Here is a 26,558-nt window from a genome sequence, read left to right on the forward strand (position 1 = left end):
TCTCTGAGCTTTGTCTCCCATGTCCTTCAGCCAGCCTGTGGGCCTCCCAAGGCTGCAGGGTCATCTTGCCCCAGCCACAGGAGGTCTCATGGTAGGCTCCCCGGCTCCCAAGACAGCACCTCTGCCATTCAGGAAGCTAGAATCCCTGTGGACTAAAACCAGACACTGATGCCTAACTCTTCTTCCATAAGCACTTAAATATGCTGGGTGTTCATAACAAGGGGGTTGTTGTGGTTTATGTAGTTAAGTCATATCATGGGAAAGCAAGTAGACATGATTTCTTACCAATTTGTGGAATGTAATTATTTTCTTCTTATTTTTTTTCCTTTAACTTCAGGTATCCAGGACTTCTTAGACACTGGCCTGTCACCGTATACCTCCTATTCCTATTCCGTCAAGGCCACCAACGTGCACAGCTCGACATGGAGCGCAGCGGTGACCTACAGGACAACCCCAGGGGTCCCAGAGGGAAGCCTGAACTTGACCTACGTCATTCCTGTCAGCTCAGACTCTGTGACACTCACCTGGACAGCACCCTCAAATCGTTCTGGGCCCATAGAGAAGTATATTCTGTCCTGCGCCCCTTTAGATGACGTCCAGCCGTGCATTCCCCATGAAGGTCATGAGACCTCAGCAACCATCCGGAACCTGGTCCCGTTCACGGAGTACCGTTTTTCTGTGCAGGCGTGTACTCACGGGGGCTGTTTACACAGCTCACCCGTAACGGTGACCACAGCCCAGGCGCCGCCCGCAGGGCTGGGCCCACCCCGGGTGCGGAAGACCAGTTCCACGGAGCTTCACGTAGGCTGGGCTCCGCCAGTGCAACCAAATGGTAGGAAGCGGAGGCCCAGGGTTTACCCTCTTGGGCGATACACGGATGAGAGTCTAAGAAATCTGGAATTGTGGGCATTTTTGTAACTGTGGGATATCATACTTGAGAAATGATTTCTAAAAATATGAGGTACTATTTGTCCTGGTTAGTAGAACGAATGTATTTCTTTAATCTAATAACAAATTCCACTCATTTAAATTGCCCCTTAAAAGGCTAATATTATCTTTGCTCTTAATGACATCTGCCACAACACAAATTATGTTTCTAATTTAAAACTCACTCACAGAATGCATTATATTTGACTGTGTCACAAAGTTAGGGCACCCATAAGCAGTAAATTTTCTCTTTTAGGCAAGAAAAGTGTATAAAATAATATAAAAAATATGTATATAGGCTAGCTGATTCCATTAAGTCAATTCATGTGATTGAACCCAGTTACATAGGCCAGATGTGCATTCACAGATTTTTAGTAGTTTAATATCATGTACGTATTATGGCAAAACCTTTTATCTTAGACTTTTTAAATTACTTGATAAAACTGAGAAGAAATTAACTATAATATTTCAATATTTATAGAAACAGGGCTTACCAATTAAAACCCCCATATGAAAATGTACAAACTGGAAGTATGCTGATAAAATTCCCCTAGAGAAACAGCTCTTCTTGGTAGAAATTATGACCACTCATCCTGCAAAAAAATTCTGAGTTTACCTACCATAAATTAGAGTTATTTTGTGTTGTGTATGTTCCCAGTTGGTCTTGCACATGCATATACCTTTAGTAGCATTTCAGACATTCATCTATCCAGCAGTTTGTTGGTTTTTTGGCAGTACCTGCAGTCTGTATCACTAAGAAAATGGAGAAGTGATCTAGCCAGAAGAATAAGGAAAAACCAACACTCTTTACCTGACTTAGCCCCACCCCACCCCCCAAATCCTCTGTCTGCTGATGAGTCCTCTTGGTTTACTGTTTCCCTCTCCTAGGAATAATTGTAAGATACGAACTCTACATGAAAAGATTGAGATCTAATGGGGAAACCGTGTCAGCGGAAAGGCGGGTTTCTGAGAGCAGCGGCTGGCTCAGTCCGCGCCCGTTTGCGGAATCCGCCAGCGAACACGCGCTGACAGCTCCTCAGGCGTCCACAACCGTCCGCGGCCTGGAGCCGTACACGCGGTACGCGTTCAGAGTCTCGGCCGTGAACGCGGCTGGCAGCGTGTCCTCCGCCTGGACCTCGGAAAGAACCGGAGAATCGGGTGAAGATCAAGCTTTAAACTTTACTTTTAAACCTCCCATGGAAAAATACTGTCTCAGATTAAAGTTAACAGCACTCGAGTAAGAATTATATACTTGCATATGGCAAGGAAACTGTTAGTATGTCAGTTGGTTCCATACATAACTTCAGGTCATGAAGGACTTGCAGTAGGTTTTATGGGAAAAATGCTTCAGCTATTCTTCAAGCGGGGGACAACGACTTAACTATAGTTCTAGTCTTTGAAGAATGTTTGCAAAATAGCAACTGATGTCCAGTCCTGCAGTGGGTTGGCCATGCGTCCTCTCACCTTGCTCCAAATTCAGCACCATTCGTGTTCAGAGAGCACAACTCATGCCCAGGGCTGTACCTGTTACAAACGTCACAATTCAGATTCTGTTTTTATTTTTCTTTCCAAAACACGTAGTTCAGCCACGAGACTGTACCGAATGACAGACTCCTAGTTATCGAAATCTGTAATTCACAAGTGTGCTCATCTAAGCAGTTGGCAATTTGGAAAGAAAGAAGAGTGAAAGTTTTTAATTTTTCAAAGCTATCTTTACCAAGGCCAGTGAGGTATTTTAAATTCTCCACCTTACTCTTTACGCACACACTTCAAATTTTGTGAGTCTTTAATGCAATTAAAAATACACTGTCATGATGCCCTGAATTTGTGGCTGTCCGCAGAAACGCAAGTCCTGATTGAACTTGGACCTGCTAGGACCGTGGGGGATAAGGGTAACTGTAGGTTGATGGCCAAGGGGGTCATTTCATGAATAAAATGTGCATTGTGCTGGAGCGCCTCTTAATGACTGCCAGCCATCTTGGACAAATCACAGCGCCACAATAGCACGAGTGATGAGCCATGGCATCCCGGAAGGGGAAAATCAAGGTCAGAAATGAAAAGTAATGGGTGAAGCCGCAACACCGGACCCTCATAATCTTATGGGTCACTGGCTAATGAAAGTGCGATGAGGTCTTTTGATAATACACTTTCGGTTAGCACAGTTAAAATCTGTATTAAGATCTCAAGGATGGCAAGGGGAGAATGTGTGTGCGTAGATACACCCTGCACATTGCAGTCAAGATTTCTTGAAAACTTAAAAAGTATATTTGGGGGTGATTTAAAAGATTTTAGACTTACTTCGTTCTGAAGAATAACATTCTCCCAGGTACATTGGTTTGGCCCAGTGAATGCTTTTCCATATAAGACATCCAGTATATCAGTATGCGTTGTTTTGAACTTTGTGGACTGAAACATAGTCTGTTTTGTTACTTTTTTTTTTCAAATACTTTATAAGACTTATGGTTTCCCACCCAATTATCTACCAGTTATCTTTATAACAAATCACTAGCTAATTTGTATTTTGTAAGTGGAACATATCTTTGATGCCGATATGAAATTAGAGGCCATCCTTGCAGATAACATCAAAAAGAATAGTGCTTCTACGCAGCAGTATATTCTTTGGGTTTTGAAAATCAGAATGTTAGGTAAAACCTGGGGAAGCCCAGAAACTTGAATGGATGTGCGGAGTCCGTCGGAAAGACCTATGGGTGCTCATTGTTTTGCTGTGTCACCGTCCCCGACAGAGCCTGTGTTCATGGCCCCCCCTTCGGTGCTCCCCCTCTCACCGTCCTCTCTCAACGTGTCCTGGGAGAAGCTGGCCGACGACATCGTCAGAGGGCAGGTGGTGAGGTACGACATCCGCATGGTTTCTGAACGGTCACCTCAACGGTCTGCCCCGGGGGTGTTCTCACAGGTATTGTTATTTTCAGAATTGAATTATGCCTTCATTTGACACTTCCTGAGTTTGCAGATTACAGCTGCACAATTCCCCCTTATACATTGCTTAAGTGGGACATCCGTTTCCTATTGTAATGTGACATGTACAAAGCTCCTCTATTTATGAAACTCATTTTTTTCTAAAGCAAGCATATATTAAAATTAAGCTGGTAAAATTTTGTTTTACACAATTTACTTTTTCCACTTAATATATATCCTTAAAAATGATGCGAGAGGCTGATTTTTGGTAGCTAAGTACCTACACTAATGTTTCTAACCAATGTACAGTAATTTGATATTTATGTTGTATAAGTTATTTTAGAAATATAAACAACAGTGATAAGAACATTTTAAATGTGCATTTTCCATATTTCTATTTCCTTAGGAGACATCTGAGGAATGGAATTTATTATAGCGTATAGCCAAGGTTACGATGTTCAAGGTTTGGGGCAGATGTCGACCTATCACCCTGTAGTAACTCCTCGTCCGGCTAGCAGTAGTGAGAATAACAATCATTGCTCACAGTTGCTGTGGCTTTCTTGTGCGCATGCACTAACTCATTTGATAGACGTGTGCATAGAAACAAACTCAGGGGATGAGAGGCTCCTGTGAGCCTACGGTTGGTTGTGCCAAGGTTCTCCATTAGCCCATTTGATCAACACCAGGGTGGCCAGTGACAGAGTGTGGCCAGTGTCAACGGGACAGACCATGCTGCATACTTGGCTGTTTAACACCTCTACTGAGGGAGAGGCTCTTTGAAGGGGACAGATGTGGCAAAAACAACTTCACATTGGACCCCCTCCCCCATTAACCTGCCCAAATTCCTCCTCCCCAGACTCCCTGGTTGCTCATCTTTCAGTCTGCTTTCTTTGATGTCCATGACTAATACGGCTAAGCCACCGTCACGTGTCCCAGGTGTATTCGACCTTGGGATCTTCCCCTTTGTGCTCAAAGGGGTGACCAGGGGCACTGCCTGAGGTCCTGCGCATGGAGAGGGTCTCTTCTCACTGCTGGTCTTTAGGGCCATCTCTACGGTGGCCACAGAGCAGCCATAACCCACGTTTGACCAGCAGCCGTATTCTCAGACAACCCATTTGTGAAGCAAACCCCATTTTCTTCTCTCTCAGCTTTAAAGAGACCTCCAAGGAGTCACGGGTACTAGCTCAGGTTGACTCCCAGAACGATGGCTTGGGGGCTGGACTTCCTGCTTGCTTAACATGTTGCAAGCTTCTGGCTTTGCGTAGGTCCATTTCCAGGTGCCCACTTCCATGTTAGGATGAATGTCTGTCTGGTCCACCTGACCTTAAGACGTGGCATGTCCCACGGAACCTAACTCACGAGGAGGAGCCTTGGATGCACGGCCACCGAATGTTCCCTAGGCTGATGCTCTGCTTGTACCGAGGCCCCAGAGCACGCTGGGAGCTCTAGCGAGCGCCGTGTAGTGTCCACCCAGTGATAACGCCTTTGCGGCACCTCCGAGGGCTCTGCCTCGTGACTCTCTGGTTGGGGGCCTGCTGTAAGTGTCTCAGAGCACCTCCTCCCACTGTGTCACCTCTAGTAGCATAGGACCTGCTAGGCTTGATGTCCCAAGTGGCTGGTCTGCTCGCAGCACAACCTTGGTCTGCAGCAGTGCCCTTCCGCGTAGTGTGGGGGCGGGGGCTCTCAAAGCCTGTGGCGTCCCGCGCGACTCAGGACCTGGGTCAGAGCGGCATTCCCACACGTGGGGTGTGCTGTCCTCTGAGCATCAGACACTAAGTGAGAAGCACCTTAATACACTTTGTCCTAAAAACAATGTTTTTTCTAAAGAGCTACACTAATTCCACTGGGGTGCTAAATGAGATGAATTTTTATAGAAATCTTAAGTTTTACCGATTTTAAAGTTGTATTTTTAAAGAAAAATTTAAATTGCATGGGGAAATCAGTGAAGTTTATATGTTTAATTCCTTAATAACCATTTATAATTGGAGAGGTAAAGGATTAATAACTCAGTGTTTGCTGTTTTCCTGATTTCTCAATGTAATTGCAGTGAAATGGCACCACAGTTTTAAATTATCCCCAGAAGTTTAGAAACTTTAAAATCACCTTTATTTCTGAAAACTGTTATGTAAACAATATAATTTATATTCCAATTACCCTGCTTTCTGGAACTACTCACTAAGGTTATGAATTTTTAAGTCAAGACCCATCTAAATATTCCAAATGAGTTTTACTTTATGTCTAAGGGGAAAATATCCAGAAAATTACTCCAACATTACTAACCTTTACAGTTTTCATATGTATAAAATTTATTTATATTTATAAGAGATTTTTGGATTCCTTAGAGGAAATTTTTTTTTTACTTATTTATGCTTGGTGTCAACCCTCCACTTCAGCGACTTTTCTCTGGGTACAGTTTCCAGTGGCCTTTGTAGCTACAGACCAAGCAAATGTATGTGGGCGCTTGGATCAGTTCCAGGGCTAATGATGGGACCAACCCTCTTTGTTGGGTATTTCATTGCTTGTTTGTGGACTGGGGTGTTCCCCTCTGTGTCCTTTGCTCAGCTCTACTATTTTTATCTGAAACTGTGTGATAAAGACAATATTTCAAAAAAAAATAACCGTTTGATCTAATCTACATACGCTTATTTGCATAAGAAAGATAATTGAGAATTGACCCCATGTGGATGCTGAGTAATGCGTTTACTTTTTTCTTTCTTTCTTCTTATTTTTTTTTTATGGAACATGATGGGGTCGATTTGCCAAAGTGACAGCTCTCTGTATGACCCCATCAAATAGCATGTGGGCATGACTGCATTGGGTTCGTCTCGGCCAAGCCCTATGGTTTTAATTGGACTTTTCGTGCTAACAATGACATGCCACCATCTTTATCTCTACCATTGGTGACAATAACCATATCACCACGCTGCTTTATGAGGCAATAACTCGGTTTCCTCGTTTATCCACTCAGGAACTGGATTATTACCTCATAAAACAGTGTGGTTGTACAATTATCAATTAAACCCTAGCTTATTGAGACTCTTTGCACACAAAAAAATCCCTTTTCCTAAGAGTGATTGGCAATAATTCTTTCTATTTGAATTCATGGAACTTTGAGTGCTAGGGTTATAGTTTTAACACTGATTACCTACAATCTGACTTATTTGTTTGTTTGTTTGTTTGTTTGTTTGTTTTTGCCTCGAAGGTGTTGGCCACAGCCAACCCCCAGCAATTGTCCTATGTTGTAAGTGGCCTGAAACCCTACAGAATCTACAACTTCACTGTTTCTGTCTGCAACTCAGTGGGTTGTGTAGCCAGTGCTCCGGGAGCCGGGCAGACACTAGCAGCAGGTGAGCCCGTATTAACAGGTGTGAAAAATACATTGTGTGTTTATAAACAAACACCTACGAAGCCCAACACCTTCTCTAGCTGGGACTTAATATTTCTCTTCTTTGCTCTCTCCTGCTCCTTCACAAATCCTGATCGCTATTTACCTTGATGTTTTTAAACAAAATAATAAACTTAAGTTTAAGAGGCAACTAGGAGTCCTGCATTGCAACGGTATCATAGTAAGAAGTGTAATAAGATGCAGAGCAAGTCCAGGGCTCAGCCATCATCCTGGGTCCCAGCGGAGCCCTTACAATTGTTAGAAGTGTTGAGGGAGCTTCCTGTGGGGGCTCAGAATATCTCGTCCCTCAGTCCCGACCTTTTTTGTAGGGCTGGGTCACTTACCTTAGGGGATGAAAGGCAGGCATCCAGAAATTACTGGGTTGCCCTGGTGCTGTATTTTGCCTTTATAGGATAGGCAGTAAAACACTTACTAATTTACTTATTATTAATAAGAATCTCCTAAGTTTATAAAATTTACAGAAAGGATTTATCATCAATTATGGTCACGGTAGGAAATGGCTTCTATAAGTTATTGCTTGCTTCACGTAGAAGAAACCAGATTCAATACAGACATGATTATGTGTACTATTACCTAGATAACCCAGTTACTTAGCATTTAGTGTATTTTCAAATCAGTTTTTCGATCAGCAGTCTGCCACGCACTGGGTTTTCCAGTGCTCTTTAAGGAAGTGTCCAGATGGGAAGTTAAAAGACTCCTCTGAATGACAGTGTAAAGACATATTTCTCTTTAAAACAGTCCCTAGTCCCTCTTCCCGTCCTCAGGTCCGATTCCACGGTCTGTTGCTCTATTTTGTTTTCATTCTGGAAAAACGTGTTGGGCTCAGATGATCTCATCTGTTGTTTTGTTTCTTCAAACTTCCCATCAACCAGGATGACTCCCAAACCCCAAGAAATTATGTTTTGTAATCTCTATGACAACTCCGTGTTTTTATATATTTAATCTATAACCTATCCATGTTTAATGTACGTGTGCTTTGGGTCTTTGCATGCACGGAGCACCTAGCGTGTTCAAAACACCATTCTCCGAGAAGAGCGCGTATGTACTTATTTTGTACGCGTCAGTAGGGGGTTAGTATGTGGGGGCAATGGAGGAAGACTCTGTGTCTCCTTTAGGAAAAGTGACACAATTTGTATAAATGGGTTGGGGTGAGAGAATAAAAACTAAAGCAGAAATGTTTCCTGTGGGCCGGGGAAGACGAGCACAGAAACGAGACAAGCCTGTCTCATCGAAGATTGGCCTGGGGTGGCATGGAAGAGAGAGGGCCCCCCACCGCGTGACAGCAGAACTGAAATCGTGGCTTCTCGGGGTTGCAGGAGTTTAAAAGTCACGTAGTGTGACCATCCAGCTAATGATATATTCGTTGTAACCTCCCTCCCAAGTGTTCGTCCAACAGCCCAATGCCTTCGGTGGTGAGGCAGCCCCCACCTCTCGGGCAAGTCCACACCGTGTTTAGGGACCTCTGTGAAAAGGTGGTTTCTTGTATTGGTCTGAATTATCTCCCTGTGGCTCCGACTTAACGTTCTTGTTCTACTGCCTTGGGGGCTGTCCCCAGTCTCGTTTATCTTCCTCAAGGCATCCCTTGCAACAAGGGTTTCAGTAACAAGGCCTCCGCCCAAGTGTCCGCTCCTTCAGGCTACATCCCTAGGTGTCTCCCACACACACCTCCCGCACCCAGTCTAGCTTGGTTAGTCCCACCCCTGTCTTCTGGGTGAGATCTGGTCTGCCTTGTGTCCACACAAACACACTAAAGGAAGTAAGGGGAGACAGGCCTGTCCCTGGAGACGAGACAAGTGCTGGAGCTGGAAAGAGTAAAACAAGAAGAGTGTCCATGAAATAGAACCCGTGCAACTCACCGCACCAAGGATGATGTCTGCACTGCATCACCCTCGCTGGCTGCAGTGACCTCCTGTGGCATCCAAGACAGAGGGCCCCAATGCCCTGTGCAAATTTTGTTTAACTTACAGGAGATGGGCTCAAGGCCACGTCTGCGCACTGGAAGATGACCGAACTAGAACCACCCTAAGCCCCCTGTTTCCTCTCCCCGCCTCTCTCGCCTTGAGAAGTAGAATGTGAAGGCGTGTTCTCTGAAAGCCATGAGGTGTGAAAGGTGATTGACTTCGTAAAAGAAGATAGTCTTCTCATACTGAGGGGATACAATAAAAAGCGAGAAGGCCAAGGTTTGAACTTGGGCTCTGCTGTCTATGATGTGGGTGACCTTGAGTTAGTTATGTTATTTCTGTGCCTTCATTGTCTAATTTATAAATAAAGAAAACCCATTTTATAGTGTTCTTATGAGGATGGAAAAGAATTAATACATGTTAATTATTTAAAGCAGTGTCCCGCACAGAGTAAATCCTCAATAAACATTATCACTTGCCAGTCACAATGTAAATGTTACAGAATTTCTAATGTTATCAAAACCAGGAAGTTTATTTTACAACTTCAGGTTCATGAGATCGTTATAACATGAAAGGGAAGACGGAGAGCGCTGGCACTGAGGAGGGTGGCACACAGACGAACCGTAGGGGGCTGATGTCTGAAAGCATTTGTTTTTCAGTTCTGTAAGGAGTATGTCGTTCAGAATTATATGCATTTCAAAAGTTTGCTCAAAAACTACAAGTTTCAAACTTGTTTGTTGCACTATAGAGGCAGCGATGTGCCATGCCCTTATTGTTACTGTATTTTCTTGTGAATGATTACTTCAGGAAGCATCCATTAAAGGCTCGCTACTTAAAACACTGTGGGGGATCCAAAGGTAATCCATTCAAAGGTGTCTCGGTGGTGTTGCATTAGGGTGTCGACATACCACAAATAGGATTAACACCAGGGGACGTGTGAGAAAGGATATAAGAAAGCTGGAGGGACATAGAACATGGGATTTGGGAGCTTGGGAATAAATGGCATTTGAGATAGACTGTAAAAGATTGGTAAAGATTTTTCCCATATACCATGTGCTAGTTACCGTCTTAGACACGGTGCTGTCCCAGGTGCTGATGTGATGGGCACTGGGAGTTTATGAAGATTTTTCTCTGGCGGTGGAGTGTACAGTTAATCAAAAGAAAGTATGTAGATGTCTCAGAGGCTTCGTATACTATCCTCACTTTTTTTGAATTCTTATTTCTTCTTGTTCTGGTTGAATGCGTATTTCTTCCTTATGTTCCAAATTGTTGATTTGAATCCTGGCTTCCTCCCCTTCACTGATGGTTCCCTGTAGGTTTTTCTTTAGTTCACTTAGTGTAACCTTCATTTCTTCCTTTATGTCGTTGCCATACTCAGTGAGTCCTTTGAGCATCCTGATCACCAGTGTTTTGAACGCTGCATCTGATAGGTTGGTTATCTCTGTTCTCTTCAGTTCTTTTTCTGGGGTTTCGTTCAGATGATTTGGAGCATTATCAGCTGGGAGGGAGAAGAAGGAGAGTGGGGGGAAGGTGCAGAGATTAAGAAGCATAATTGGTAGGTACAAAATAGACAGGGGGATGTTAAGAATAAATAGCATAGGAAATGGATAAGCCAAAGAAATTGTATGCATGGTCCATAGACATGAACTAGGGGAAGTGGAATACCAGGCAGCGTACCGGGGTGGAGGGGGGCAAATAGAGGAAAATTGGGACAACTTGATAGCATGATTAATAAAATATATTTTTTAAAAAAAGAAAGTATGTGAATAGAGTCTGGTAGACTTTTCTAAGAGGCAACGAGGGAACAAATCATATAAACAAAAGCAAAGGATGAAAGAAGGAGTGGGGGGGTGGGGTCCAGGCAGAGAAACCCGCAGGTGAAGAAGGGGGAGAATCGAAGATGACCGTCGACATTATGGGCCGTGTTGTGATGCCTTTCGGTATAACAGAAACGATGAAGAAAGAACATGTGCGAGAAATAAACCCATGAGTTTACGTGTGACTGTTTGATACGAACACATCTATGGCAAACACAACCAACCAGCAACGGATAACGCAAATGACTAAGAATGATGCAGATTTTGCAGTCATCTTTCTATAACTGGGAGCTAAAGCCATGGATAACAATGGATTAGTGCAGGTGGAGAAAAAATCCAGAATAACTTTATATGTTGATTAATGCTTACATTTTGGGAGAAAGGAGGACTAAGGTGAACAGAGAAGTGATCAGCGTGAGGAAAAGGACCTAGAGAGAACAGAACCGGACAAGTCAAGAGAAGAGAGAACTCTAGAAGGAGAGTGTTGTCTGCAGTGCCGTGTGCCATAGGAAAAGCAGGAGAAGAGCGAACTACAAGGAGCCTGCGGTCACTGGCAGCCCCCTGGGGAGCTTTCTAAGGGGCACGTCCGGAGCAGAAGCTTTGCAGGACAAGACGAAATGGCCAGTTTGAAGTGTGTGGTTCCTCACGCTTTGCCAAAATATTCCTTCTACTCAATTTCCATTAAAATTGCATTAGGGTTTGTTCCCTTGTGAAATCCTTTCTTATTTGAAGGCACATTATTTTAGTGTTCCTCAGGGAGAATGTTTATTTCTTAATCACTTAGTATATTTTGTCAGAACTCTCTGAGTCTTCATCTGCCAAGGAGAGAATAAAATCACTTGCATGGAAAAATAATTTTTGCTTGCTGTTTGATTTAGTATCAAATACACCCTTTCAGGGGTGTTTAGATCAGTGAGCATAAACTTACTTGTTTTGATTGGAATGCAAAGCAAAACCCAGCAATTATAGATCCAATTTCTTTCTTGCCTCCTCATTTTTAGTAAATATGATTTTTTTCCTAAAATTTCTCAAGATTAAACATTTGGATGCAATTTATGTATTTTAAGCCATAGAAGTAAACAATGGAGAAGCCCATTGTTTAGAACAACAGTTCTGATGTAGGAAAGGGCGAGAGTTTCATTGGGAGCTTCCTGTTTCTCCTTAGTGTTTCTCTAGTAATAAAACTGCAATTGGGAGGGTATGTATTATTCCGACAAATTCTAGTGGACTGGTGGGAAAATTTCACTCTAAAGTCTAAATGCAGTTCACATGAGCTCATTGTTGGGATCCAAAGAAGCCAGCAACACTAGTGTACTTCGTAAGAGTACCAAAAATCAGAAGTCATATTCTGCCTTTTTGCAGCATGAAATCATGAAAATGTGTTTCTTCCTTAAATCTCAGTCAGAGCAATCAAAAACATACTTGTAAAGATTTATCTGACCATTGCACTAGAAACCTTGAGAATTGTAATTTGCTCTCTTTGCTTTAAATATTTTTCAATGTGCTATATAGTTAGAATTGGTGCATTTCATCCAGAACATTCCATGACTCCCCATCTGGTTTTCAGGCCATGGCAAAGACAGATCCGCTTGGAGGGAGGGGTGCTCCCAGCGACAGCTGCTTCTCTCTGGATCGCAGCATCTTCCGGCAGGGTCCTCCGTGGCTTTGGAGTTGCTTCAGGGGGTAGGAGGGTAAGGAGCTGATGAACTGGACCCTCTTAGACTCCCCATTACACTTGTGAAATCACCCTTTTAATCTAGGAAATTTGTGCATTTCCATCCTCTGCCAATTGAGTACACTTTAAACCTTTTTTCAAAAGAGAAATTTCCTTGGGAGATCCATTTCTGAAGGGACAATGCGCCATTTCCTTTGCCTGCTGACAATTGACCTCCACACCAGGAGCTTAGACGGGCCCACCTCCCATCAAGCAAGTGATTAGTGGCGTGTGGAGCTTCTTTTCTGAATCCAAAGTGAAATGTACAGGCTGCTTGCCACTGGGTTGGAAACACACATTGTTTTGCATGCAGGTACATAAGTCTTTTCACCGCGAATAGGACCCAGAGTGATTAAACAAGCACTCTTAATATGTTAATTTATAATTTTAATTACAACAATCTTGTATATATAGTCATTAGTGAATACCAATATAAATATTTTTCTATCTTTTTTATTCATAATGCATAAACCAATCATCCAGTTACTTCTCCGAGGTTGCCTCTTTTTTTGTTTCATAATACAATCTTTGTTCTTAGTTATGAATGCATTTTGTTCATTCCTGCCTTGAATAATCCCTCATTAAGCTAGTCACTTTCGGCTCCATGCTAAAAAGGAAAAAATTATCATGCAAATGCGGCATGCCATATTAAAAAGCACATTACCAAACACTTTTGTTGCTGTCCTTCAATTAGTTTCCCTTCTTTGAATTTAATTCCATTTGTTGTTAAACTAGTGACTTGATGTATGGACTCATGAATCTGAGGCTGCTGCCAGGAAACTGGGGGAGAAAAGTCAGCGCCTCCGCGAAGAGCTACAGAGGCAAGCTGAAATGAATTCGCTTCACCTTTGACAAGAACACTCCAACAGCACAGGAGCCCTCTGATGATTCCACTGGGCTAATTATCCAATTATTTATTTCAAGAATAAAGGCACTGCTTTACAATTAGGAAAATGTAAAGCAATCTGAGAAATTTGGTAGCGACAGATGACTTCAGGCACTTCTAGGGTGAACGGTATCCTTGCAAACCCGCCAACCACTGAGGGTTGCGGGCAACCGCCAGTCTCGGCGACGCCGTGAATGCACGGAGGGGTTCTTGCTTGTTTGTGTTGCTCTTTCAGCCACAGAAATAATTTTACACTTTTCGTTACACTTTTCACCAACGTGTCACATTTCCACAGCTCTTCAGCAATGTTTAAATTGTATTTCTCTTGATTAAGAGCTTTTGGTTCAAAGCAATACTTTTTAATTGCCTAATGATATAAGTCGGTTCTTAGGAAAGAACCGCACATTTAGGAGTTCATTTGCAATATAACTGAAAAATTCATTGCATGGCAGTAAAACAATTTACTGTTAATTACAAGGAGAAGAATTTGCTGTAGCATGCTCCCACATTGCCATGAATCATGCAGCACTCCTAGAGATTTATAACAGATGTGTAAGTGGGATGAATTAGCAGGGTTTAATAACAGAGACACAAATCATGCAGACTTCAAGGAGCTTTAATTGATATACTAGAATGTGACGGGCATGAATCACTCAGCCATTCAACAGCACTGTAACATATGGTCAGCTCAATATGCTGCCTCTTAAATCGGTTGGTGAGTCGTTGGTTGTCCCATATGGTGGAAGCAATATATTTTTCATGATTAAAAAAATGCATCCATGTTTTAAAGAAATAGGATTGCAAAGCATGTTTGTTATTGAACAGTCACCTGAATGCCAAACTCTTTTTTTTAATGATTCCTTTAAAAAAAAAACATGGCAGCTTCCCAAAATAAATAGCAATTCGTAACACCCGGAGGTACTCCAAGAACCGAATGGGTGCTTGTTGGCGCATCTTTTGATCCATGGCAAAGCCTATGGAAGAGCAGCTGATGAGGGCTCTGGTCGTCGGGAAATCCTTCAGACTTGGGCAGAGCCAACACGACGAGAGGAATGATGTCACTTTCACAGAAGTTCAGGAATACCCAGCTTTGCAAATAGAATAGCATGCGTTGAACGGGAGGCCCTCACTTAGGAAGATGTGAAAGTGGCTGTGAGAATACAGTGACCCACTTCCTCCCCCAACGGAATGTCACAATGGGATGTAGCATTTTACATCAACTTCCTGATGAAGTAATCAGTCCGCCAGGAGCGCTGGGAAAGAAATCCTAGCAGACCGTCACAAAGACAGGCTCACCGATTCCGTGTCATTCTGGAAGAAATATTTCACTGTGGGAAAACAGAGACCCTGGCCCAGCCCAGGCACTGGTAGCCTGTAAAGATTTCTTTATAGAACTGGGACCCAGCCGCTTCCAGCAAAGCTTTCGTAGCATCCGTAAATCTGACAGACTCGAAAAAGGAATACTGCAGCCCTAGAACTGTGGCTGCCAGAATTTAATGTCAACAATTAAAATTTATTTTGATCCTTACCTACTGTTTATTACTGTTTGTATACACAACAGACCTTACTAATACAGAGATGCACTATTAGATGGAATTACCATCTGTTCAGAGTGAAACGCTGGCATCTGTCTTCGATGCTAAAACTAAAATGATATTATTTCTAACAAAACAAAATTAACTGCTTTTCCTCACCAACTTTCATCTTGAATGTGCGGATGCACCTTATAAAATATGTAATGACCTCTGTCGCGAGGTCTGTATGCAGATACGTGACTTTAGCAGTGGCTGTGCTTGGCCTTTTTGGCACGCAGAAATGACATTCAGGATTTGCACTTTTTAAATCACTGTTTTAGCTTTATAAAGTAGTAATTATAGTAAGGCATTAAAACAACACAATTATAATATGTAAAAATGGAATCAGAGAGACCGTAGGATGCAAAATAGTTTGATGGATGTGCCCTAAATATGTGCAGGGAATGAAATTAAATAGACAAAAAAAATCATCTGAACAAACTTGCCGTAGATGCCACAGTGATGCCTTTAGGAAAATATAAACCGTATCTTCTCTGTGAGACTATTTTTCATTTTATCTTACACTGACACATATAAAAGATTTCTATCCAGCACCCAGTCTTTTCTTAAGCCCCAGTATCCTATAGAAAAGGTCTCTAGAAGCCAGAGAAATGGTAGCACCAAGGACAGTGGTAGTTTCCATATGGATGTTGAATCAGGGACGCTCCTTCCTGAGCAGCCAGCCTTCGGTTCTCTGTGTCACCAAATAATAAATTGTGTCACACCGGCGCTTAATGCATGTACACAGTGCATTAACTGTAACTGTAGTACATTTATTTGTGCTGGAGGAGACTTGAAAATGATGAAAAAATCAATACGTTGCTGTCAGAGAAGCAAGTGTTACGATGCATTTAAGTAGTTAATTGCAGAGGCCCCATAAAAGCTTCAGGTTTGGGTAGCAAGAATGTCATAATTACAGTCCACGCTGATGCCTTTTATCAACGGTGGACTTCGGGGAACGTGCCCACTGCCTCCACGGCCACTCCCGGGAGGAGCTCAGCAACCCGGGCTCCTCCTCTCTCTTCCTCTCTCTTCATATGCACTGTCTGAGCTCTGTGCAGACGACTGGAGATCAGCAGGATGAGGGTCCTTCAGGCAGGGCGTACGCACCAAGATGGAGATGCCCCAGAAAGTCTGTGAAAGCAGGGCTTTCTGGCTTGTTGCTATGTCACAGAACACGGGAAAAAGCATCCTATGTGTACGCCCTGCTAGGGCCAAGAGGCATGCTGGCCCAGCGCTGGAGGGGGTAAAGGAATGGAGGGGTCCGATGCCCAGCACCTGCCCCGGTTTACTGGTGGAGAAGCAGTGCCCAGCAGTGTTCAAGCACAGAACTCTGAAACTGGAAGGGATGCTGGAGTACTCAGGCCCACTGTGCTCCCCAGCACGTAAGGTATCGAAGGTCTGAGAGGCCCGATGATGGATTTGCCCCGGTCCCGTAGTGAGTGGTGCAAGGCGCCAGCCGAGAGCCTCAGTTTTCTCCTTTTCCAGATCCGTTTTGCTACACCTGTTCCTTTTGAAGGGGACTCATGCAGAAAGAAGGAAGTGGCAACATGGATTTTGTTCTTTTTCCCCCTCATCAGAGAATAGATAGTCGACGAGGCAAGACTGAGTGATCCCTGAGAGGCTGGGGGGAGAAACTTTCCATCTCCTGCTCACTTAGGGGAGAGCCGTTGAAGTGGGTCAGTTGCCAGCTGTCTCTCAGAGGAAGAGTCAAAACTGTTTTCTGCTGACACAGCGCCTGAGGACATCTGATGTCCGTGTGCTCCCCACACACCCCTGGGATGCAGGGAGGCTGTTTCCCGGATCCCTGTCCTCATAAGGGGAAGTCGATGCTGTTTGAACGCGTGGTCATGCAGTCCTCACAGACAACAAACCCTTCCTTGGAGATAAATAAATAGGTTTGGTTTTAAAGACCTGTCATCCGCCAGAGTTGCTGCTCGTTTAGCCTTCGGTTCTTACCCAGTGGTGTTCCGACTCCACACTACATAAATTTTGCAAGTGTAAATTTATGCATAATGATATGCTATTAATCAGATTATAAAGTAATAAATGCGGCATAGAGGAGAATATATATTATCAAGTATTTTATAAAAGACTGTGTATGGATAGAAGAGACAGACTAGAAACTGGATTACCACGCTGTTGCAAACAGTACAGGAACACTGTAGTTTTATTCCAGGTAAAAACAGACATTGCATAGCGTTGTCCTTTGAAATGATGAGTATTGAAGTTCCATTTTATACTTCACACACTTCAGAAGATTTTCTAAGTAAATAGAGATCTTGAATGTGGATGAACTGTATTCTGGTATTATATGTAATTTGAAAGATGTGTTATTATTGGGTAGTAATAATTGTTCTTTGTATTGATACAGAATTTTGTTTTTGTAAAAGCTAAAGCAATTATATATATGGTTTCAAAAGGCAGTTTTTATCAAAATATTCCACTGAAAATTTATCCTCATGTCATAGATGGGAAAAACTGAGGCAGATACGTTTGAAGTGATTTTTTAAAACTCATGCAGAATTAGAAATGAGGAAGTGAAATTAAATCTTTAACATTCTGCAGAGCCCTTTCCATGATTCTGTTTTCTCTTAATTTGCCGATTTGAGATTAACTAATTTATACCTGTAATCTACTCAGTCTGCCAAATAATCTTTTATTTCCTTCTCTCTTAGTGATTTTGTCTTCTCGAGCATGTGTTTCATGATTCAGGAGTATCTGTTTTTCTTCTCAGCACCCTACGTAGGTGTGCGTGGCCAGTCTCGTTTAATTGACTGAAAGTCCCCACTCTGGTCCGAGGGGAACTTGGAGGATAAGGACGCAGTGGGGCGCTCGCCTTTCAGACAGGCTGGGTCGTCTCTTCCAAGTGACACTACAGCATGCCGGCTGGGAGTTCGTGGGGTTTTGTTTTATGCTTTCTTTTAGCAGAGAATTAAAAGAATAATCTAGTGTCACTCATTCTCTGTAGCCCACTTCCTAAGAATAGACCAATTGCTAGGTGGAAGTATTCTCCTGTGAGTCTAAGTTCTCCACTACTTGTTCGAGTTCAGACAGTCAACATGCATTTTAGTGTGGAAACTGGAAGACAGCCCTTCCGGGATCCCTGTAATGTGAATGGTTGAGCCCTTGCTGTTCTCTTAGAGGTTCCTCAAACTATCTTCATTTTTTATTTATTTTTTTCCTGCTGCCCTGATTGGTCACTTCCCACTAGTCTCTCCCCCACATCACTGATCTGATCTTCTGTGTTAGCTGATCTGCTCTTGAATCCTTCCAATGTGTTTCTTTCTTCCTATTAAAAAAAAAATTTTAGTTATGGTATTCTTCATGTCTGCTTGTTTTTTTCTTACACTTTTTCTGCAGTGAAGTTCTCCCTAAATTCCTCTCTAGTTTGATGAGCATCCTTAGGACCATTTCTTTGAATTCTTTATTAGGCAAGTGACTTGTTTTCATTTCCTTAGGGTTTCTTCCTGGGGATTTTTCTTGTTCTTTCATTTGAGAGATATTTTTCTGTGTTGTCATTTTGTCTGACTTTCTATGTTTGCTTATAGCAATGAGACAAAATAGCTGTGTCTCCCAGTCTTGGAAGCGTGGCCCTCCATAGAAGCTGGCCCCGGGCAGGCGGTGTGAGCCAGGTGGTTCGGGCAGGCTGATAGGAGCCTGGGAGCAGGCGCCTAAGATGTCCTGAGCTGGAGCAGTGCTGGGCAGAGAGGCCCGGTGCACCTGTGGGGATGCCAAATTGATCCCGTTTGGCCCCTTGGTTTGGTGCAGCGGGTTCCCGAGATCTTGCAGGCCCGTGGGAGTACCTGGATAGAGAGCCCGCCCACTCCGTGCAGGTGGACGTAATTGAGCTGCTCTGATCCGGGGAATTCCCGCAGCTCCTAGAGAGTTCTGTGGGCTCTTCGGCCGTCTCTATAAAGTCTCTCTTGTGTTGTAGCAAAAGTGGCCCCTTGTAGAAGGGAGCCGTGTGTGGAAGGACCACACACCAGGCAGTCTCATCTACCCAAAGCTGCTGGGAGCCAGGTCAACACTCACAGAGCCTGGGGCACCCGAGGTCGGGGAGGGCAGCCCGCGTGTGAGTGCCGCCGCCCTGCTGCTCTGGCCCGCTGCTGCCTTGGCTCAGAGGCAGGAGGCTCCAGGTAAGGTAGCTGTGGAGAAGGGGCTGCACGGTCTTGCAGGCAGGTCGGACCTGCCCCAATAGGGCACCTGCACCCTGAGCAAGGCAGAGGGGCCCTAGACAAGGACACTTCCGCTCCTGTGCTGGGCGAGCTCCCGCAGTTCTTGGAGGGCTCCCTGGCGGCCCAGCTCTCTCTCCTTCCCCCTCTTCTCTCATTTGTTGTCGGAACCTGGCCTCTCCCTGCCCACCTGTCTCAGGAGCAGTTGCGGTCTCTGTACGTGTATGTTTCATTTTGCGTTTTGCTCACGGGAGGGGGTGAGCTGGGCATCCTCCAAGCCACTGCCATCTTCTGTTAGTCGTTGAACTCCTTTCTTGTGTTGGTCGTTCCTAGAACCGTATACATACTTGAGAGCCTCGCGGATTCGATTTTGAGTGTGAAATGCACAAGGGCCTGTGGCCATGTATGTGCGGATACGTGTCTAGAGACAGCACCTGAATTCTAGAATGTAACTGGTGTTTTCTAACCCTTAGCACCAGCCGGGCTGCGGCCTCCTCTGCTGGAAGGGCTCAGCAGCACCACCATCCACGCCCGATGGCTCCCACCTGAAGAGCTGAACGGCCCCTCCCCGGTCTACCAGCTGGAGAGGAGAGAGGCCTCGCTCCCGGCCCCGGGGGCCAGGATGGTGAGGGGCATGCGCTTCCCGGGACACGGGTATTGCCGGTTTCCCAGCTCCACGCACCCCATCAATACGGACTTTACCGGTAAGCGGGTTTGGCCTCCCTTTACTGAAGAGGCTCAAAGACCTAAAATGTTTTGTATTATTTTGATACCCCTTTTGCAATGATTTTTTACTGTGCCTGTTTGTAGAAATACTAATTCAGCCCTTTGACGAATTTAGCTTGAATGTTTGGCAAACATGTCTCTCTATCTTTTTTGTATTTTGGGGGGTGGTAGAAGCAGAGGAAAGAAAAGAAAAAAAAACATAGACGTGGGAAGGCTGTCTTATTGGGTCGAAGTACGTGCTAAAAATGGTTCTTACACACACATTACAGCTGTTTTATCAGAATATCATTCACTGGCTCTGTGGAAAGTTCCCGGGGCAGGTGAGCGTGAGAAATGCCCCGTGCTCTTGGAGGTTCTCAATATGCCTCTGGTTATGGAAGCCTCCAGAAAAATATAAGAAATCTCTTTACCTTTGTTCAGAAAAGTATCCCTAATACTTACGGGATGTCGCTTAAAAATAAAAAGTAGGACAACTGTTAATAGCCCCTGTTCCGTGGAAACTATTACAGAAAAAAGATATTTCAGAAGAAACACACCTTGCACGAGCCAGCACTAAGTCACTTTCACGTGAGACATCTACTTCAGGCATAGGACTTAAAGCAACAGAAAACTCAGTGATTGATATAAATAGTATTTCAGTACAATAATTTTTAAATGAAAATCAGTGCAAAATAATCTCCAATAAAATATCAAATTTAAACAGAAACAGCACCCAACAGTGCCTCATTTTCTCTTCCCACTCCTGGTCTTACTGTTACCACAGGATTCTGGAAGTTCGGTTACCTCCATGACTTAGGATACTACTACTTCACTATAGACAGAGAAAACTGTAACTATTGATGACTCCTATTTCACTTTGCCAGTTTCCCAAGTATGGGATCTGTATTATTCTGAAAACTCGTAATGCTGTTGATTTAATCAGTGAGAAAGTCATTTCGGAGCACAGGGCTCACCTTTAACATGGTATGTGGGTTGAGGGCAACGAAGTGGAATTTGCATTATGAAACGAAGCTCGAAAGTCATTGTTTTCTTTTCACCTAAAGCAGCAAACAGTTTGCTGCTGAGGTGCATTTGTAATGAATCATGATGGCCCTCCAGCTGAGAGACGTTGTGATTAATGAATGCCTAAGTACTGGCCCTGGTGCACCGGCACCTTCCCTGAGAGCTAGAAAACCCACCACTGAGCTCCTCTCCGATGCTAACCTTCTGCTTCATATTTCTAAAAGTCAAAGAAGCGAAGGAAAAGAAAAAACCAACAGTTATCTGGGAAAGAACATAAGGATTAAAAGGCAGACTTTTTTTTGAAATGGAACCAGAAACCACCCCCCCTCCGGCCCCACGCATGGCTCGTGATGTGTTTCTTCGAGGGGACAGCATCCATTTCCCGCACCTGGGGATTGCCCAGCGAGCGTGTCAGCTTGCATTTGCTGGCTAGCCAGCAGACAGATTTTTGATGGGATCACCTCCTGTTGCAGCAGCGAAAGATAGAGTGGCATGTCCACCGTTAATACATTTAGTCGTCTGCCGGTCTCCCGAGCCGGCCGTACGCTCTGAGGGGCAAGGGCTTGGGGCAGATGCAGCGTCTGGGAAGGTGTCCAAGTTCTGCTTTAAAAAAGTTAGGCCGTTCGCACCGGCCTCACTAAACAGGGTCCTTCTGTCTATAACAAAGCCTCCAGCTGCACAGAAAATGTGTTTTCAGCGCACGTCACTTGAAGGACGAGGCGGGGAGATCACAGTTTTGGCTTGAACTGCTCCCTGGAGTTTGGGGATTCCTGGGGAAGAAGAGATTCTTCTGCATTGGGGCACTTTCTCGGGCAACACTGGCTCCTTATATTAGCAGCTTTGTCTTACTTTTAAGGCTCTCTTTTACTTTAAACGTAAATGGTCTACATCAAGTTATTAAATATGTTTCTTTAAAAATTATTTTTCAGTTATGATTGACATTCAATATTATATTAGTTCCTGGTGTATAGCATAGTGGTTAGAAATTCATGTAACTTACAAAGTAATCCCACTGATAAATCTAGTACCCACCTGACATTATACATATTACAATAGTACTGTAATTACAATTAACTATATTCCATCGGTTGTACTTTATGTCCCAGTGACTGTTTGTAACTGCCAATTTGGACTTCTTAATCTCTTCACCTTTTTCCTCCCAGCCTCCAACCCCCTCCCATCTGGCAGGCGTCAGTTTGTTCTCTGTACCTATGAGTTTGTTTCTGTTTGTTTGCTCATTTATTTTGTTTTTAAGATGCCACACATAAGTGAAATCACATGGTGTTTGTCTTTCTTTGACTGACTTATTTCACCTGTTATAATGCCCTCTGGGTCCATCCCTGTTGTCACAAATAGTAGAATTTCACTTTTTTCATGGCCAAGTAATGTTCTATTGCATACATGTAACACTTCTTTACTTAATTCCCTATTGATGGACACTTCAGTTGCTCCCGTATCTTGGCTCTTGTAAATGATGCTGCAATAGACATAGCATATATCTTTCCAAATCAGTGTTTTGCATGTCTTCAGATAAATACCCAGAACTGGGATTGCTGGTCACATGGGAGTTCCATCTGGAATTTCTTGAGAAACCTCCGCACTGTCTTCCATGGTGGCTGCACCGATGTACAATCCCACCAACAGTGCACGAGGTTCTCTTTCCTCCACATCCTCACCGATACTTGCTTGTCGGTGGATTGATGATAGCCATGCTAGGTGTGAGGTGATGCCTCATTGTTTTGATTTGCATTTGTCTGCTGATTAGTGACATTGAATATCTTATCATTTGTCTATTGGCAAGACCATCTGTATGTCCTCCTTGGAGAAGTGTCCATTAGGGCCCTCAACTTATTGTTTGATTTCATGGTTAAGTTGGTGTGTTTGGTTGAATAATTTGATTAAGGTATGCCATGGTTTAATGAAGTTTGCCCAGTTAATGAACTAGACAGTTTTACCAAAACAACTCTATGGCTTTTCTTAACCAGCCATCTTCCTTAGTAGAGGGTGAGCTTATAATTGGCAGCTTCCATTTGTCTCGCTTATATATCCCCTCATTCAATCCCTTTGTTGCTCTGTAAGGGAGGTATTTTTACCTGTGTGGTGTGTAGGAAATGAGGCTCTGATAAGTGGATTTTCTACCATACCACAGCTACTGAATTTCAGGATCGAAGTGTAAATCAGAGGCTCTTGCTTCAAAAGCTGGTGCTTTGCCATGGAAATGGGCCAGAGCACATGCGGACAGTTCTTGGGAGGCTGTGGAATAAGAAGTGTTTAAAAGTAGTAAATGGGATGGGAGGTAAAATAGTGATCACCCAGATATTCCTTACCCAGGACTGCTAACCTTTTTGGATTTGTTTTCCAGTTGTGAGATTTTCGTGTAACAAACAGTAAATGGTGTTGCTGTTATTTATTTGGAAGCTGAAAAGCAAATTGGAGATCAGCTACCCCCACCACCCCCCCCAAGCAGTTAATTCCAAAATGTTACTTGAAGCTAGGTGTATAACATCTAATGAAACTATTTTAAATGGGCTGAAGTACTGTGTGTCAAATGGTCCTTTCAGTTCACAGTCCTGTATATTGAATGCAGTTTTTATATTCTGAGGCAAAATTAATGAGCAAATCCTGGAAATCTCTAAAATGATGAGTTATATTTAGAAAGTGAATAATTGCAAATAGAACTTAGATGGTTTTTATTTTGAATTATTTATTTCAAAATCTCAGATTCTTAAGTAAAAGGATTTCTGAAATTTGAATGGAGATCTTCAGATAACATTCAAAAACAAATGTATGATGATGTGTATTATTTTATATATATGTTATATATGAGAAATATCAGATTTAACCCATCAATGGTAAGATTTATAAGTACATGCATCACTTAATACATAGTCATGAACAAAATATTGAATGTTTCAGTACAGTTCTCATTTTTGCAGTTCAAGAAAGGATCTCTCTGTATAACTCACCCCCCTTCCTTATTTGCTTTAAATATCTTACCTCATATAATGAAAACAACTCAAACATACGAATATGTCCCAACATGTTGCTCAATATTGTAAATTGTTAAGCTTAGTATTATAAATAAACTGTGTCAAAATCTATTTTTTGGCAGGAGTATAGCCAGATGAACCTTTTTTCTTTCCTATGTGATCCTTTTTCCTTTCTGATTCAGTGTTGTTTTAAAAGTCGAATTTCCAGGAAGAGTATATTATCAGTCATTTACATCGCAGTACAATTTAAAGACCATATATTAACTCCCTTTCTTCTGTATGATTGAGAGTCAGGGCTTTGGGATCAAACTGATAATTTTCAGATCCAGGCTCCATTATTTATTAGCTAAATGTAATTAGACAAACCACATAATCATTTTAGTGACTGTTTCCTTTTCTTTAAAATTAGGATAATAATGCTGTGTACCGTATTTATATCTAGCAGGTAGGAAAGGATTAAAGGAGGTAGCCCACCTTACAACCTTGGCACACTGTCTGCCACACACATTATTTAACAGTCATTAAACATTAGCTGTTAACTATTACTTACTGAACAAATATTTATTAAGTGCCAATGATGAGACAGGAGTTGTTCTAAGGGTCGTCTGCAATTTATAAAGTCAACATTTTGTTAATTCATTTGCTATCACATATGCAAGATATGGTTGCCTAAATGTTACATTTGGGGTATAAATAATATGCAACATTCTATATTAATATGTGACATTTAATTGTGTTACTTAGTGTTGAGAGAATCTACCTAACGTTGAGATGTTGGGCACCCTACATTCCCGTGGGTGTGGTTATGCGCCTCTGTTAAACCGAGAGCTGTGCTCAATGACCAGTGCCTTCCACTTCTACGATCCCAAATCTGTGACTACAGAATATTTAAGTAGCCTCAAAAATTCAAAACCAGCTTAGTACCAAGACATCCGTGAGTTTAAAAGCACATAGGTTTTAAAGCAGATTGTTCAGTGACGATGCTTTGTTATCGCACTATCTTCACAACTGAAGACCAGTATAAATGTACTCTTCATCTCCGCTAATCTGAAGAACTTAGCACTAATGGGAGCATTCCTCGGCGTCAAATGGAAATTCCTTTCTTGGGGTGTATCAGACGCTGCAAAGCAGCAGCAAATTCAACGTCGCGTCGTGACCTTGCAACTGGGATGTCACGAAAGGACCCAGGCTGAAACAGAGTCCCGGTGACAGGACTTAACAGTACTTTCTTTGTCCAAAACAGAACTCAAACCCGAGCTTTCCCTCCCTGCTTCAAATACAAGGGGACGTAGGTGACAGAGTCCTCAGAGGGGAAAAAGTGCCCACTTTGTTCAGAAATCCAGAGCGAAGCCACTGGATTTACACAGAGACTCCAGTCCTTTCCGTGTCGGGCTTGCAGCCCAAACAAAATGCGGTAAGAACAGAGTGAAAATGTGTCTCCCATCAGCATTCCAAGGGTGGCCGTCTCTCTGTCACTTTATCTTCTCCTCGTAGTGAAAACAGACCCGTGATCATCCGGGGGAAGGTCTGACTTTTGTCGCATGCAGATGCCAATCACAGCCGCCTTTGCTGGTGACCCTGCCCAGAATCAGCACCTGCCTTCGGGGAGGTCTTTGTAGCAAACCCCTGGGGACCGGAGCGTGCAGGAGCACCTGGATGTAATTCTCTTTTATTTGTCTTCACGAGACATGCGATTACCGATGCTGAGTATCTTGCAGATGAGAACTCTGGACACTTTCCTCATAACAATGCTGCTCAAGGACACTAAGTGATTGTCACACAGTTTGGTCTCACAGTGTCTCATCTGCCTTCCCCAAAATGGCTGCACTAGAATCCTTTAGGACTCAGGAATGCAGTTAATTACCGATCTGTGAAAAGAGAAATGCAACCAAAATCAATATGCTTTAAAAGCACATATTTTATAATTTTTTGTGGTGTGATATTTCTCCGTTACTGTTATTATTTTTTATTATTTTTAGTAAATTGGGACATGTAAGCCCTTCGTTAAAGGAAAGCTGATTATAAGCAGTTACAATAAAGGTGCAAACGGAGCAAAGTCCTCCAGGTAGACTAATTAGTAAAAGCATATTAATTCTGACCTTCACCACCCTTGGTGTCCCAGTATTTGTTTTCCTGTGACTGGAAGCAAATAATTTTGCCAGAAAGTGCTTTTAAAAAAAAACTAAATAAAATGCCAAGTTTTTTCAAGGCACATTTGCACCACAGATTTTATTTAACCTTTGATGTCCGATTTCGGACGTGGTTACTGAAAAAACAAACCCATGAATCTGCTCTGTGACTGACTGACTTCAGGAACAAGCTGTAAGGGTGTGGAAAAATGAAGGCAAGAGTAAGAACATGGCACTTGAGAGCAGAGTAGTGGAGGAAGGCTCCTCGCACGTGTGTGATGGTGACAGAAGAGATGTGCACGTCCTGTTGAGCTCGCTCACCTGTGTGGAGGGAGGGGCAGGGTCCAGACGCGTGAGAACAGCAGAAGTCAGGCTCACCGAGGCGTGACTCGGGG

The 26,558-nt window shown here is 43.1% G+C and overlaps 1 protein-coding gene across 1 annotated transcript in view; it reads left to right on the plus strand.

Moving 5' to 3' along the window:
- USH2A (usherin) overlaps nt 1-26,558 on the plus strand; it is a 516,227-nt gene that overhangs the window by 133,872 nt on the left and 355,797 nt on the right. Inside the window, exons 17-21 of the mRNA XM_045859450.1 lie at nt 338-832; nt 1,816-2,085; nt 3,672-3,841; nt 7,046-7,190; nt 19,790-20,020. Of these exons, the coding sequence (XP_045715406.1) occupies nt 338-832; nt 1,816-2,085; nt 3,672-3,841; nt 7,046-7,190; nt 19,790-20,020 (1,311 nt within the window). The remainder of the gene's footprint in view (nt 1-337; nt 833-1,815; nt 2,086-3,671; nt 3,842-7,045; nt 7,191-19,789; nt 20,021-26,558) is intronic.

This window comes from Phyllostomus hastatus, unplaced genomic scaffold (genome assembly GCF_019186645.2).
Source record: "Phyllostomus hastatus isolate PE091 unplaced genomic scaffold, TTU_PhHast_1.1 phas_contig_148, whole genome shotgun sequence".
Classification (NCBI taxonomy): Eukaryota; Metazoa; Chordata; class Mammalia; order Chiroptera; family Phyllostomidae; genus Phyllostomus; species Phyllostomus hastatus.